Genomic DNA, 16,918 nt, shown 5'->3' with positions numbered 1-16,918 from the left:
GCACTTGATGTCTCAGGGTCACCTGTTACAAATGGAGACTTTTCACCCAGGAAGCCATTCCCTGGGCATAACAGCAAAGGGAAATCTACACCTTGTTGTGTGTCTTTCCAAAGTGGAAATGCTCCATCAGAAACAAAGATGTTAAGCTAGGTTCCTTGGTAGTTAGAAGAAGCTCATGGTATGGAAGATGAGCAAGCAATTGTACTGAGGTTGACTGAAAGGCTAAAAGCTGAATTGCTATTCTGGATTTGACCATCATTACCAGGAGAACTAAAGTGAAAAAGTCCTTGTTAATGTAGAATCACTGTGGAAACCAGAGTATAGGAGCTTTGAGAACAATATGTGTACTATCCATGGACTATCCTACAGTCGCCTTGAGAGGTCAAAACACCAGTCATTAGGAAATTTGTATTGTGTACTTTCTACATCCTTTGTGTTTTATTCAACTTCTCTTGTGTTTTGTGTGCTTTTGCACAGTTTTTTTCTTTTTTATTTGCTGGTGTTTTCTTAGGTGGCAGAGCATTTGAGCTCTCAGATAATGAAAAAAAAAGTAAAGCAAAAAGCATAAATACAATAAAATGACAGTTTTTTAAATAATTAAATATGACAAATTTTCTTTGAGACACATAACATTGTTGAACATTTCATCATCTTGTTACCAAGAGGATTTTTACGGATGTGTCTGTTTGTGACAGGCACCCTAATCACACTTGACACAACAATTATGAAACTGACACTTGCCAGAGACAGATGGACAGGTGCTCTGCAGCTGAGACTGTAGTTGCTGTCTAACCGTGAAATTCTGCCACAGATCTTAGCCAACAGGTCATCAGAGCGGGGCCTCAAGTAACGCTCTCTCATGACAGTCATGTCGACACAGTTGCTGCAGAAACATCGTGTGCCTCTGGATGATACTATAAAGCCACACACAGCAGTGCTTCCAGCATAACTGGAACTTTCACAACAGGTGCCAGGCAGCAACTCTGTAAACAAATTTCTGGACATGATCCTGTACAAAAGGAAAATTAGACTTCAGTCATTTAGATGCATTTTGCCAAGATGCTGCTAAACAGTGTGCACATTCAAAACACATCACATCAGGTCTAGTTTGGTATTTTTGGAATTAATGTACATTTCAAATGTCACTAAAGCTACATTACCTTAAGAATATTTAGCAAAGTAGCAAGCAACACTTTATTATTACTTTATTATTATGTCAATTAATCCTTCTTTTATAAAACTCATTCAGTCTCTTATATACAAATTCTTATTTTTTACTTTTTGTAATTTGTCAGAAGTTTCAATAAATACTACACTTTAAAACAAATGTATTTCAATTATTTCATAGTTCAGGCTTTAAAGCAGGGGTGGGCAACTCCAGGCCTCGAGAGCCGGTGTCCCTGCAGGTTTTAGATGTGTCCTTGAACCAACACAGCTGATTTAAATGGCTAAATTAGCTCCTCAACATGTCCTGAAGTTCACCAGAGGCCTGGTAAAGAACTAATCATGTGATTCAGGTGTGTTGACCCAAGGTGAGCTCTAAAACCTGCAGGACACCGGCCCTCGAGACCTGGAATTGCCCACCCCTGCTTTAAAGGGATATTCCAACTTGTTATACTAAGAAAATAGTCTGTTTTGTGTTAGACTGCTCCCTCTTACTATTGCTTCTCTGTGCAGTGTTCACCTGCTGCATCACTGAGTGTGCTTGGTCCTCTGTATCAGCCCATCATAGCAGCTGTGCCATCAGTTGCAAGCCAATAGCACAAAAACAATAACATTTTTTTCCTGAGATGTCCTGCATAACCATGCTTTCTCACAGCATCACAACTCTGAAGCATGATGCTAAAAAAACATTTAGTGGAGCGAATAATTTTCCCCCCACTGGGGATATAAAAATAATTCAGCAGAGGCAAAGATATCTAGATCAGAGGGCAGGAAAAAGGTTTGATGTTGGTTTGTTTAGTCTCATCTTGAGTGGGCACTCCACTCAGGTTATCCTGTTCTAGGTGTTCAAACAAGCAGCAACTGATGGTGTCTGCAGTTAAGACCTAGCAGAGCATCTCAAGATACTGTGTTACTTTGTCCAGTTATTTTTTAACATCTGAAAATGGGGCACTATGTATCAATTCCAAATGCAATACTGTGGTTAAACCCCTTAAATAAAAGCACAAAGTCTGCCCTTCAATCCCATCTTGAATAATATAAAATCATTGAAGATGGGATTGAAGTGCAGAGGCAAAATGACAAATAATGCACCCAATTGTATTTTAAACTGGGTTGAAAATAATTGTTAATGACACTAATGACACTGTCTGTGTCATTGCTGTTTACTCCCAGATTGTTACGTTTGCTGTTCAAGCCTATAATTTTCAACCAAATAGAATTGGACATATGAATAGCGTATCAGGCACGGGTGCTGACATCCATGCTTTCCTGTGACAGATTGGCTAGTTCACTGAGCCACAGGGAAAAAATAAAACATGCACAATGGCCCCGGAGCTGCAGGTGAATTATTCATCCTATGCATGTGTCACACTTGTCAGTACTTTTACAATATTTTCAGGCCACTTATGCAAAAGGTTGCAAATTAGAACAAAAGAATTAAATAGGTCCATAGTGACCGATGTCAGGAATCGTATTTCAGAGGTAAAAAAAAATCTGATAATAATCAACCTACCAATATTTATTTAGTCACCTTTTAGATGTAAACACATAACCTGTAAATGACTTATTAAAGCAGGATTCAAGAAGTGTAATGACTATGTGTGGTAGTTTCTTTGTGATAACCAAGAATCAGAGCTGCAAAAATGGAGTAGAAATCAGTGTGAAAAAGTGTTTCTGATTTCCTGGGTTTTTTTTTGTATGTTTGTCACACTAGAATGTTTCAAATGATCAAACAAATTTAAATAACACAAGTAAACATAAAATGCAGTTTCTACATGTAGATGTTTATTATCAAGGGGGAAAATACATGGCCCTGTGTGAAAAAGTGATTGTCCCTAAACCTAATAACATGTTGGTCCACACTTAGCTGCAACAACTGCAATCAAGCTTTTGTGATAACTGGCAATGAAGTTTTTTCAACTGTGTGGAGGAATTTTGTCACCCTCATCTTTGCAGAATTGTTGTAATTCATCCACATCGGAGAGTACTGCTGTATTGAGGTCATGCCACAGCATCTCAATCAGATTCAGGTCAGGAGCCTTTGACTAAGCCACTCCAAAGTCTTCATTTTGTTTTTCTTAAGCCATTCAGAGGTGGACTTGCTCGTATGTTTTGGATCATTGTCCTGCTGCAGAACCCAAGTGTGCTTTAGCTTGAGGCCGCGCAAATTCTCCTTCATGTTTTAGTAGATGCAGAATTCATGGTTCCATGTGCCACAGCAAGTCTATCAGGTCCTGAGGCAGTAAAACAAACAAAGAGTATCACACTACCACCATCATATTTTACTGTTAGTATGATGCTCCTTTCCTAAAATGCCGTGGTACTTTCAAACACACCTTACAAAAAGTTCAACTTTAACAGGCTCATCAAAACACAAAATGAGGGAACATATTTTGTAAGAATGGTGCTTCGTTCCCACTGTAGAGTTCCAGAGACTTGGAGTATCACTACCAAAGTACACTGAACCTGTTCTGGTATGTAGTGCCAGAAGACCTTACAGAGATGCTTCATGTTGGCTTTCCTTTCATTTAAAATGTGCTTGTTTGATTTTTTTTCCCTTTTAGAATAAATGTAAAAAAAAAAAAAAGAGTTGGGTATAATTTTGACATATATTTATTTATGTGATCAGCCATTTTTAGCTACTTTACACTCAAACGGGGGATTATTGCATTTTTTCTTTATCACTTTGTTGATTCATAAAGATGAAAAAAGGGTCATTGAGTGTCCAGCTTATGCACTACTACTTTCTAAAAGTGAATGCTGCTTTCAGTGAAATATCATTATTCACTTGACCCAAATTATGCAGCTGGATTAGTTGTGAATTTAATATGGAGGAATGATCTATTTGTACAGAGCATGGCATGTCAAAACCTTTTGAATTAAATGGAGCGATTTGATGGTCGAATTGTATTTTATCAGTGATTAAGGTCGGGTGGGTGTTTCAGGGGGAAAAACGAAACAGAGCGATTCGTATTTGAGAAGGTTTTAATATCGATGATATGCATCACATGTACACAATCACAATTTGAATGTTCTGAGTATTTACACTGGCTTCATGTCTGTACAAATATCTGCTACATATTACAGTTTTTCTCAAATGCTAAAACACATTTCACAAACGTTACCACCAGGTCCCCCAATGTCCAAACACAACACCCTTCTCTAAAGCTACATAAACACAACCACACCTTCCCACTGCAAAACTCAAACTCCCACACCAAGAGAGCAGCTCGAAGCTGTCAAAACTGTAAACACTATACACAGCATTACACACTACAGCAAAACAATTGAAAACACAATGCTCAATTTGTGAGAAGGTTCTTTGTTTCATAACTGCCAATGCATATTTTAGAAGCTATACAGTAACGGATCGTCGTAGATCTCTGCAGAGGATTAGGCATTTAGATTTGTGAGTTTCATATGAGTAGTATACAGTTTTTCTCAAATGTTAAAACACAAAAGCCAATCCTGTAACCCAAATGACCAGTAGTCTAAACACATTTACTAAATGTAGCCACCATATTCCAGTACCATAAACACATGTCACATGAAGACACAATTCACAAAACACAACCCTCTGTACTCATAAATCTAAACACATTTTTCCTTGCTAAAACACATGTTGCAAAACAACTCTGCTCATATCCTCAAATGAAAGCCCATGTGATGCAAAATGCTTGCCACAGTCACCAATCTTTGAACACAGGGAACACACCTGGCGTCATTCACTACACACAATGACTCAAAATTGAAGACACTTGTTGCTAATGCTGTACCCACATGTAAAAGCAAGTTCAGAGTGCACAGTATGCTGAAGGTTCCAAACAAACACAATGGATGAAGGCAGAGTCAGGGGAAGAGGAATCTGATGCAGAGGAGGGAGAAGAGCTGGCCCTGGAAGAAGAGGAGCAGGCCAATGAGGAAGAGGAGTTCAAATGAGAGGAGGAAGAGGAGCGACCAACGAGGAAGAGGAGAAGGCCAACATGGGAGAGGAGAAGGTCCAGGAGGGAGAGCAAGACAACCTCGCACCATCATTACGGACGAGATGCGAGCAACAGCTCAGCGACATGATGCCGCACAGCGATTGTGGTGTGTGTGTGGTGTGAATAACGTAAATAAAAAAACTTCACACCCTGTTCATGTTTTCAAGATTACTGTTGTGTGCAATAGATTCTGTTTTTGCATTGAGTTGTGTTACAGTAGTGTACGTACATGCAGGATTTTCTATAGATTTATACTACTCATATGAAACTCACAAATCTAAATGCCTAATCCTCTGCAGAGATCTACGACGAAGCTATATAGTAACGATCCGTTACTATATAGCTTCTTCTACGATAGCAAACAGGCCACTACAGACTTTCAGCCAGGGTCTGCGTTGTGGGTCAAAAAACTAGCAACCAGTCCAGAACAAGCAGAAATATTCTGCTAAAAGGAAAAAAAAGATACTTCTGATTACAACATTTTCTCTTCTCTCTCCCATGGAACCGGGTCCTGGTCCTCTTCCACGTGTGTGTTTCTGCGCCCTGTCCAAAAGTGCTCCACATCTGGGAACGTCTTCTCGTTCCCTGGCGAGATCGCGTTGGTGACGGCGTTTGCCGCGACCTCTGCTCCGTTCCCCTCCGTTTTTGGACATTTTTTTCGGGGCACGCGCTTCTTGCTTCTGCAGGTCCCGATGAACCAGATGCTGATCAGTCCCTGACGCACATCGTCGTACATGGTCATCAAGATGACCGGGGACAAAGAGCTGCATGCGTAAAGGAGGACTTGCGCGAACATCATTAAACCCACGGGAGGCCTGGAGTAGCCGAGTCTGATCCAGGTGAATGTCCCCCACTCCGGCAGCAGCATGAGCCCGAGGGCGCCGCTCAGACACAACAAAACCAGGATAACTTTGCTCTGGTGCTGCGGTCTCGGTGCGTGGTTCACCGCAGTGTGCAGCGTTTTAGTGTAGTAGGCCACTGTGTAGATGACTGGCACAACAAAGGTTGCAGTCGGATAAATTTTGTAGAACAAACTCATGAAGTCAGACGCGCACGCTGGCATTTCGGAGACGCAAATATTGTCGCGGCCATACGGCAGCATGGAGGCAAACAGCATCTGAGGGATGGGAAACATCATGGACACTATCCAAATGAACGCCAGGGCTCCGTGAATCCACGTCGGGTTGTGCAGACCCCCCGTGGCGTTGCTGGGAATCAAAGTGTGTTTGGCTCTGGTGGTGAATGCGAGGATTAAAGTTTTTGCAACCACACACGAGTGCTGGAACCAGTCTGTGGTGCTGCACACAAAACTCCCCAAGGTCCAGGTCTGCTTATAGTAGGTGATGGCGCGCACGGGCGCGCACAATAACAGGATCACCAAATCCGTAGAAGCTAAAGAAGCGAGAAGTGCTTTTACCTCAGAGCCCTTTCCGTTCCTGAAGTCACGGATGAAAATGAGCAAAACGAGCAAATTCCCAACCGCTCCGGACACGCAGACACCGATCAAGAGGACAGGCATGACTGTCCGGGTGTTCTCGCCTTGAAGAAGTTGGACTCCTCCAATGAAATCAAAAAAGGAGACATTTGATGGTCTTTCAGTATTCATCTCTCCCACCGTGACTTGAAAGTTTGCCTTCGTTAAAGTAACAAAACGTATTCAGCAAACTGTCCCGCAGACGCAAATCCTGGAAGCAGAGCAGTCGGAGGAGCTGTCCGGGGCAACGCAGTGCTGAAGCGCTTCTGACGGGGTCGTGAGCGCATCAGCGAGTGGGTGAGCGGGCAGGCAGGTAGGCTATTTCAAATGCTTCCATTTGGTATCGTCAAGCACTCACGTCACTTTAACAGTGTCGCTCCAGGCTGCAGCCAACCCAAAATGTGAGCGCAGCGGGACATGGTTTACATCCACAACCTCACAAACGTAGTCATGCAAGAGTAATCGTGCCATAATAAGCCTGCGCTACCGTAAATCCACCAATATATGCCTCAAATTTTCGAATTTTGCCAAGTGATATAAATATAGTTCAGTTTTAGGGGAGGGAAACTTGGGTCAACGTGGGGACCAAATTCGCAATTTTAGGACTTTAAAATTATATATAGTGTCACATTTTAATGTTATAGTTTATTTAGTGTAAAGGTAAGATTACAATAATAATAAAAATAAGTAAAAGCAAGATTGTGTGACTTTTGACATCAAATCACATAGTGAAGGCAGGGCTAAGGCATCTGTGAACCGTTGCTCATAGTGACCAAAAATGCCAACTTTAAAATTGTAAATTCTTCTTCCACTAATGCATTTATAATGTATGAACCCTATCTATCTATCTATCTATCTATCTATCTAAGAAGTATTTAAGAAAAACAGCATGAAATCAAAGAAAGAAAGTTTTTATATTCTGACATCCCATCACAACAGCTTGGAGGCAAACAGCATCTGAGAGATGGGAAACATCATGGACACTATCCAAATGAACGCCAGGGCTCTGTGAATCCACCAACCCATCTTGGTTCATGGTGATTCATGATGGTAGCAGAGTTCACTGTCTAACATAACAGCCCAAAAGCTCTTGTGCGGATCCAACTGAGTTTTGGCTCATATTGTTCTCATACCCATCAAATACCCACTTCACTGTCGTCCCTCACAGCATAATAAATCCACCTTTAGGTAAAAGATTTTGCCAACCTAAAAGATGGCTAGTTTTATTGTCATCACACTGTTCAAACTTTAAAATATCAATAATTGTCTAAATCTCTGCGGTGTAGCTGGCACATCATGGAAAGTCCATCTGCATTATTGTCACTTTAGATCTGTTTAGTTCACATAAACGCAGCGTTCTCCAATCAGCTGTTTCTACATGCAAAGTCCATAACATCAACTTTTAACACAGTAGAGTTTGAACATTTGTACATTTGCTTGGTGAATCATTTGAAAGTAAGAATCCAGTAAGAATCTCTTATTTAATTAGCTGTTCCTGAAACCAATCACATGTCACTCTTTCTAACTTAAATCCCTCCTTATAACTGAGCAGTTTTATTGATGTCCTTAGTTATGCTAAAAACTCCTATCAGTGACTGTGTGACATTTACTGTATTTAATGATCATCATGGCCCATACGCTTGCCTAACTCATTAGATAAGGTTAGTGTCAGGCCCACTTATAGTCTAGCCTGTGATATTTAAGCATCCCTAAAAGAAAGGGTAAACATCACACCTGATTTATTTTTTTGTAACCCATTCAAGTGTTAATAAATCATTCAAGAAGTATTAATAAGTTATTAAGTAGCAGTCTACTGTATATATAGATAAAAACACAACCGCCTTTAAAGCAAATAGAGTCAAATATATTATGTCCTGTTTAACCAGAGGCACCCATGTGGTGGTTCAATGATCCAACTATGAATGGAAGTGTAGCATTGAACTCATTATTCAGTGATGTTATCATTCTAATACGGTGAACTTCATGCACAAGTGCACTCGGCACACTGCGCCACAGAGTGAGGTCTGTTTACTTGACTTGAAGAGCATCCGGTTGGTGGAGAGAAGGGAGAGGGTGTTGGAGGTGTTGGAGGGGAGGAGCGGGGGGTGAATGTGTAGAGGTGAGGGTGCCCACTCAAATGCTGTCACCTCCTCTGAGAGGACCGGTTGCTAGGAGACCGGCACCACCATCACAGTATGGGGTTAGGAAGATGTAAGGCATCACGAAGTAGTGCGAGATGGATAGAGAGGCTTTAAAGCCACTCTGGAGCTTCAGATCTAATGAATGAATAGGTACAGCGGTGTAATTGCAGTGGGGGAAAAGGCTCCTGTGGTATTTAAAGGGATTATATAATAGCATGAGCAGGGGTGCAGCCCTCAAGGTGTGCAGTAATCAGGGATAATTGATATGTTATGGTGTGTGCAAGGCTGTGAATGCAAACAGATTTCAGCGCCCACTTGTTTCACCTCTGACAAACTGGAGCGGAACCACAGATAGTAGCACTGAGAAAAATAAATAGCAACAGTAACAATAAAATGGGAAAATAATACAGTTAGCACGCCAATGTTTGCAGTGGATATGACCTCAATTTTATTTCATATGCATGCTAAAATGAGCAACTTTGCACAAGTTTGTCAGAGGTTGACGGGAAAGTCAGCAGTTTTGAAGTTTCATTGTATTTGTTCATAAAGTGAGGAAGTACAGAATGTATTCAAAGGCAGAGAAAAAGTGGAATAAGTAGAAAGATAACAAAAGCAGACAAGAGTACTTTGAGGCTTGGTGCACGAGAGAGGTGGAAAAGGGAACGGTAAAGACATGAAGCTGGACACTAAGTTAAAAAGACTTGTGCTGATCGGCTGAAGAGAGATTGAGCTGGAGATGTGCAGCAGGTTACGGTGATTAAGAACAGAGCCTGTAATTTACTAACAAGTGAAGAGAGTGCAGGGAACATAGATGGAGTATTTTGAGGAGCTGATGAATGAAGAAAGTAAGAGGATGAATGGAGGACAGTTAGTGAATCATGAAGGTCAGGAGGATGTGAGAGCGTCTACAAAGAGTGGAAAGACAGCTGGTCAGGATGCCATAGGGAGATGTCCATGAGAGAGGGTAGTAGACTTTTTGACCAGATTGTTTAACAGGATACCTGAGGAATGGAGACGAAGTGTACTGTTACTGATTTTCAACAAAGCTGATGTGCAGAGTTGTAGTACAGAGTGATAAAGTTTGATGAGCCATGCAATGAAGATATGGCAGGATTGACGCTGGCTTCATGCTGAGAAAGTGCACTTGAGATGGGATGCTTGCTTTGAAAGAGTTGATGGAGGAGTAAGTAGAAAGAATATATGGAACGAGTTGCACTGTGTCTTTGTGTATCTATAAAAAATATATGATAGTGGTGCTGTACGAGGAAGTCAGGAGAGGCAGAGAAGCATGTGAGGTTGTTGCAGGAGGACAGTGGTTGACTCACATCAGGGTTGAACTTATGACCTTCTTTCTGTGAGGCAACAGTACTACCAACTGCACCACCGTACATAGCAAACAACTGCATTTACTTACATGGAAGTCAGCTCAAGTGTTATTATCAGCTGGATTATTGTCTGACTATCTCACTCCTGTCTGACTAGGCACTCACTTCTTTCATGGGTCTGCCATCAAAGGCACAAAGCCTGTCCCACGGTACACTTTGAATACATCTGTTTACATGATAAAGAAGTGAATGCAGAAATACTAAGTAAAGAAGAAGAAAAGAAGTAAATCCATTTATAAATTATGAAATCATAATTCATCATCTTAATGAAACTAAAAATTAAATAGCAAAGTCTGAAGTATTAATCTGTGTCCTACTTTTATAATGACTTAATGCCCCCTTCTCTTATTATTTTTGATGCATTTAGTCCCATAGTCATTTATGTCGTTTATTTTGGCAGTGTTGGTCCTCCAAAATTAAAAAAGGTGATGAATGTAAACATTGTAGCCTCTGGACCTTGGGCTCTAATTATGATCACTTTGAGCCAATAGTATTACTCTGACTGACTATAGACTCAGACAATGGCAAAAATAAGTCATCATTGCTGTTGTTCGTTTAGAATATTAATTTCATTTTTTCTTTCTTTCTGTTTTTCTGCTGAGGTCATAAAATAGGATACAATTTTATCCTATTTTATGGACAGGGATCATCTCAGAGATGAAAGACTCTTTTTTCCCAGTTGTTTTATGCCTTCATGAATTACCATAATTGTAAACCTTTCTTTTATTTCTTTTTTTTGGGGGGAAGGGTGGAAACCAGCTGAAGCTGAGATGCAAACAGAAAATTCCCAGTTTGCACCCACGACTCAGCCTAAATAGAATGTATTGTGTGAGGCTCAGATCTCTCAGCGTCCCCATGGATGAGCCGGAGACGGGCAGAATAAGAGTAAAAGGGAAGAGGAAAGAGAGGAGGGGGTGTACCTGAACAAAAACCCAGAGCCTAAATGAGCTCCAGTAATGTTCCCTTTGGAGATATTCCCGAGAAAAAACAAACGTGAAGTACTTTTTTGACCGCAGGGATAATCTTTTTTAAAAAGCAGACCTTTCAATGACAACTGTCGGTTCGCAGATCCCTTGATGCAGAAAAGCTTTTACAGTATAAAAGAGAGCAAGTGCAGGTTTTTGTTATTGGTGTCATTCAGAAAGATCAAGGGTCTCCCTGGCAACGTAATTGATGTTATTACTCAGAAGTGGAGAAGCGAGTCGCAATTTGTTGTTAATCTTGCAACTGTTTTACATGAAAACTGACTCCTTTCAAGTCCCCCTCTTCCACCCCCCTCGCCCCCCCCAGCCATCAAACGGAGCGGATGGCTGCTGGCATCAGGTTGCTACTATATGGTGCCAAAATGGGGAGTTACCACGACAACCTGTAGATGGAAACCCCTTGACTTGCAAAGGTGAGAGTTGTCACGCTCTTTATCACTTTTAATTTGTCTGTATTAGCACAGGAAACAGCATCACCTTCATTACAGTTTTGTTCATTTGAAATCAGGTATAATTCCAAAGGGGGGTAAATGACTCCCTTTAGCAAAAGGGCAGCCTCCTGCCTGCAAAACAGCAAATAATTAATGTCAGGCTTTTTTATAGTGTGTGTGAGAGGGCGGGGGAGCGGATGGAGATGCAACCCACCCCCCGCACTCATAACCCCGCACTGCTTTGCTTTTCTTTTTCTTTTCTCTTTAATCACAAGCACATTTAAAAAAAGCCAAAACACTGCTACATAAATGCCTTGGAAACATGGCATTAACAGGTGCTGTGTACATTATGGGTTTGGTTGTTTGCATCAATTACCAACTTATGAAATATGTATCGTCTTCCTTTTTTAGTGCTTTTTAACCACCTGCTGTGGTTTCCTGCTGTCTGCTGCTACAACCGTTCGAGTGGCAGCTTATTAGAAAGCTCCACCGAACATAGGTGAACCAGTATATATATATATATATATATATATAAATAAAAACACCCAGCACGCCCCTGCGGGCGGTTTATCCTTCAAGCTCGGGTCCTCTACCAGAGGCCTGGGAGCTTGAGGGTCCTGCGCAGTATCTTAGCTGTTCCCAGGACTGCGCTCTTCTGGACAGAGATCTCCGATGTTGTTCCCGGGATCTGCTGGAGCCACTCGCCTAATATATATATAAAAAAAAAAACACCCAGCACGCCCCTGCGGGCGGTTTATCCTTCAAGCTCGGGTCCTCTACCAGAGGCCTGGGAGCTTGAGGGTCCTGCGCAGTATCTTAGCTGTTCCCAGGACTGCGCTCTTCTGGACAGAGATCTCCGATGTTGTTCCCGGGATCTGCTGGAGCCACTCGCCTAGCTTGGGAGTCACCGCACCTAGTGCTCCGATTACCACGGGGACCACCGTTACCTTCACCCTCCACATCCTCTCAAGCTCTTCTCTGAGCCCTTGGTATTTCTCCAGCTTCTCGTGTTCCTTCTTCCTGATATTGCTGTCATTCGGAACCGCTACATCGATCACTACGGCCATCTTCTTCTGTTTGTCTACCACCACTATGTCCGGTTGGTTAGCCACCACCATTTTGTCCGTCTGTATCTGGAAGTCCCACAGGATCTTAGCTCAGTCATTCTCCACCACCCTTGGGGGCATCTCCCATTTTGACCTCGGGACTTCCAGGTTATACTCGGCACAGATCTTCCTGTACACTATGCCGGCCACTTGGTTATGGCGTTCCATGTATGCCTTGCCTGCTAGCATCTTGCACCCTGCTGTTATGTGCTGGATTGTCTCTGGGGCATCTTTACACAGCCTGCACCTGGGGTCTTGCCTGGTGTGATAGACCCCAGCCTCTATGGATCTTGTGCTCAGAGCTTGTTCTTGTGCTGCCATGATTAGTGCCTCTGTGCTGTCTTTCAGTCCAGCTTTGTCCAGCCACTGGTAGGATTTCTGGATATCAGCCACCTCCTCTATCTGCCGGTGGTACATACCGTGCAGGGGCCTGTCCTTCCATGATGGTTCCTCGTCTCCCTCCTCTTTCTTGGGTTTCTGCTGCCTGAGGTATTCACTGAGCACTCGGTCAGTTGGGGCCATCTTCCTAATGTATTCTTGGATGTTCGTTGTCTCATCCTGGACTGTGGTGCTGACACTCACCAGTCCCCGGCCCCCTTCCTTCCGCTTAGCGTACAGCCTCAGGGTGCTGGATTTGGGGTGAAACCCTCCATGCATGGTAAGGAGCTTTCTTGTCTTTATGTCAGTGGCTTCTATCTCCTCCTTTGGCCAGCCTATTACCCCAGCAGGGTACCTGATCACGGGCAGGGCGTACGTGTTGATGGCCCGGATCTTGTTCTTACCATTCAGCTGACTCCTCAGGACTTGCCTGACCCTCTGCAGGTACTTGGTGGTTGCAGCTTTTCTAGCGGCCTCTTCATGGTTCCCATTCGCCTGTGGGATCCCCAAGTACTTGTAACTGTCCTCTATGTCTGCAATGTTACCTTCTGGTAGTTCAATCCCCTCAGTTCTGACTACCTTCCCTCTCTTTGTTACCATCCGACTACACTTCTCCAGTCCGAACGACATTCCAATGTCATTGCTGTATAGCCTGGTAGTGTGGATCAGTGAATCGATGTCTCGTTCACTCTTGGCATACAGCTTGATGTCATCCATGTACAGGAGGTGGCTGACAACTGCTCCGTTCCGTAGTCGGTATCCGTAGCCAGTCTTGTTAATGATCTCACTGAGGGGGTTCAGGCCTATGCAGAACAGCAGTGGGGACAGAGCATCTCCTTGGTAGATCCCGCACTTGATGGTGACTTGTGCTATGGGCTTGGAGTTGGCCTCTAGTGTTGTACGCCACATCCCCATTGAGTTCCTGATGAAGGCTCTTAGGGTCCCATTGATCTTGTACAATTCTACACAGCAAATTCAAAAGTGTTAAATTTTTTGGTGTTAATAGTCTCCTTGCAAAAGTAGAGTTAATTTTACTCTAAGCAGAGTCACATTCTTTTAATGTAACTCTGAGGTGTAAAATGATAGTAGTTAAAATCGAGTGTTAAAAATGAGTGTTTCTCTGTCAAATCTGGAGGTGTTAAAATGGAAACATTAACTCTTGACCTCTTAACTCTGAACTCCTAGAGGGGCTATGACACCAACAGAGTAAATTCACAGACTCCGCCCCCAGCACGGCTCCAATCGAAGCTGAAGTGAAGCCGTTTCAGAACATTTTGCTCTACATATTTGAGTTGTTTGCCATGCTTGGTAAGTCATTTTTTCAAAGATTGTTTCAATTATTATTATGAGCTTTTACTTCTGTGGCTCTTTGGAGTTGAGACAAAGCTGTGTGAAAGGCATTAGCCATGTTGCTCGCTGATAGCATAATATTCTGTTTTAGCTAGCTGAAAGGTATTGTTTGCGGGCAAATACCACAGCCTTGAAAAAAAGCTTGCATGTGAATTTTCAGTCAAACTTTTGGTCAAATACACCTAAAACAATGTCTAGAATGTGAAATGTTGGTATAATGGTGCTACTTGAAGCCTGAAAACGATCGCCCATAAAAAAAAAAACAAAATAAAAAAAAACCGAGCAAACAGCAGTAGCAGACGTCCTGACTGGATTCTACGTTAGCATAGATCCCTCCAGAGTTTTGTGCACACGGTTTAGGTAAAAATGAAAAAGGTTGAGGTTTTACATTTAGTTCAGTATTACCTGTTGCCTGTGTCTTTGTCTTTTGGGAAAATACTTTACACAAGTAATGGCTCAAAGAGGATTCCTTTTTTTTTTTTTTTTACTGTGCTGCAATTGATTACTGGATTATTTGTGCCATTAATTAGTGTCAACTAATTTTTATTCAATCTCCGCACAGGATATGCTTGTGAAGATGGAATATGGGGGAGAGCAGAAGTGCGTTGAAGTTCCACAAAGGGATGAATGAAGGACATGCATATTGTATTGAAGAAATAAGTGATGAGAATGCTGTTATTTGCATTTACCATGTCAGACCTTTTGATAAACAAAATTCTAATGAAAGTGAGAACATGTATACTGTTACATCTTTCAGAAAATGTTTTGAAATTGTGGTGCACAGTTCAGAATAAATGTTTTTCAAAAACCATTGCGTCTTTTTAGTAAATGTTTATTTCCAAAAGAAATTTCTAGAAGTTCAGAACAGTAAAATTCCCATTTTTTAGAATGAATTAGAAGATAACTCTTACGTAGTTAAACTAAAATACTCTTTGAGAGTTAATATATAAACTCTTAACACCAAGTGTTAAATTATCAACTCCAGACAGATTTGGTGTTTAACACTAAATCAGAGTTAACGTACCAACTCTCCAAAAAGAGTTAAATTAACACTCTCTGGTGTGGACCCATATAGACACTTTAATAGTGTTGAAATCAAATCCGACAGTGTTAATTTGGACATGCTGGATTTGCTGTGTAGGCATTCCAGTATCCAGCTGTGGGGCATTGAGTCATAGGCCTTCTTGTAATCAATCCAGGCAGTGCACAGGTTGGTCAGTCTGGTCTTGCAGTCTCGGCTGATTGTTCTGTCTACCAGTAGCTGGTGTTTTGCGCCTCTGGTATTCTTGCCAATTCCTTTCTGTGTCCCGCTCATGTATTGACCCATGTGCCTGTTCATCTTAGCCGATATGATGCCTGACAGGAGCTTCCATGTAGTACTGAGGCAGGTTATTGGTCGGTAGTTGGAGGGGACCGGTCCCTTCTTGGGGTCCTTGGGGATCAGGACCGTCCGGCCTTCAGTTAGCCATTCCGGGTGTCTCTCGTTAACTAGCAGCTGGTTCATTTGTGCTGCCAGACGCTCGTGGAGTGCAGTCAGCTTCTTCAGCCAGTAGGCGTGAACCATGTCGGGCCCTGGTGCTGTCCAACTCTTCATACTGGAGACCCTTTCTTGGATATCTGCCACTGTGATGGTTACTGGACCCTGTTCAGGGAGGTCGCTGTGGTCAGCCCTCAGATCCTCTAGCCACTGAGCATTGCCGTTATGGGTTGCATCCTTCTCCCATATGCTCTTCCAGTATTGCTCCGTCTCCAGCCTTGGTGGTGCTGTTCTCTTATTGTTCCCTTGCCACTGAGAGTACACCTTTGCTGGTTCTGTGGAGAACAGCTGGTTTATTCTCCTGCCTTCTATCTCTCTGGTGTACCTCCTCAAGCGGCTGGCCAAGGCTGTGAGTCTTTGCTTGGCAGTTTCCAAGGCCTCAGGTATGGACAGCTTGCTGTATTTCTTAGGCACCTTATTTGTCTTACCTTTCTGCAACTCCGTTAGTTGGCTAACCTCCCTCCGTGCTACTTTGATCTTGCCCTCTAGCCTCCTTCTCCATGGAGGGTACTGCCCCTTGTCGCTGTTCAACTTGTAGCCAAGCATCTCACTGATCACTGTTGCCGTATTGTAGATCAGCTTGTTAGTGTCGGTAATCGTGGCTGTAGGTATCGTCCGTAGTGCTGCATTAACATCATCTAGCAGACCTTCTGAGGGAACTTCACGTAATCTTGGTAACCGGCTACGCGGGATCCAGGTTTCAAGCTTGGCCATGATCCTATTTTTCAGGTCAGTTCCTCTCGCACTCAACGATCCTTCTCCTATCGCACTTGGGGCTATGTACCCAATCTCGGGTGGGGGTGATGATATCTCCCCCCTGACCTGGCGTCCTGACTCCTCCTTGCCGTAGCATTTGTGTTGTACCTCGTCAATCTCTAGCTGTGAGAGCAGTCCCTTCTTTCGAATGTTGGAACACTGAGCTACTAGTTGTTTCGCCGTCATTGTGGATGTTGGGTATCGAAGAATCCATAGGTCCCTCATCCTAT

General features: G+C 42.7%; 1 protein-coding gene across 1 annotated transcript; it reads right to left on the bottom strand.

Moving 5' to 3' along the window:
• Positions 1-5,584: 5,584 nt before the first annotated feature.
• LOC146646175 (G protein-coupled receptor 151) lies at positions 5,585-6,802 on the bottom strand. The gene has a single exon (XM_085392478.1). It carries the CDS (start codon positions 6,751-6,753, stop codon positions 5,620-5,622), a length of 1,134 nt encoding a protein of 377 aa, XP_085248604.1. The 5' UTR covers positions 6,754-6,802; the 3' UTR covers positions 5,585-5,619.
• Between the last annotated feature and the right edge of the window lie 10,116 nt (positions 6,803-16,918).

This window comes from Rhamphochromis longiceps, linkage group LG19 (genome assembly GCF_057381845.1).
Source record: "Rhamphochromis longiceps isolate RC_006_pf linkage group LG19, R_longiceps_female_GT1.1, whole genome shotgun sequence".
Lineage (NCBI taxonomy): Eukaryota > Metazoa > Chordata > Actinopteri > Cichliformes > Cichlidae > Rhamphochromis > Rhamphochromis longiceps.
This window is presented reverse-complemented; position numbering and strand designations above follow the sequence as displayed.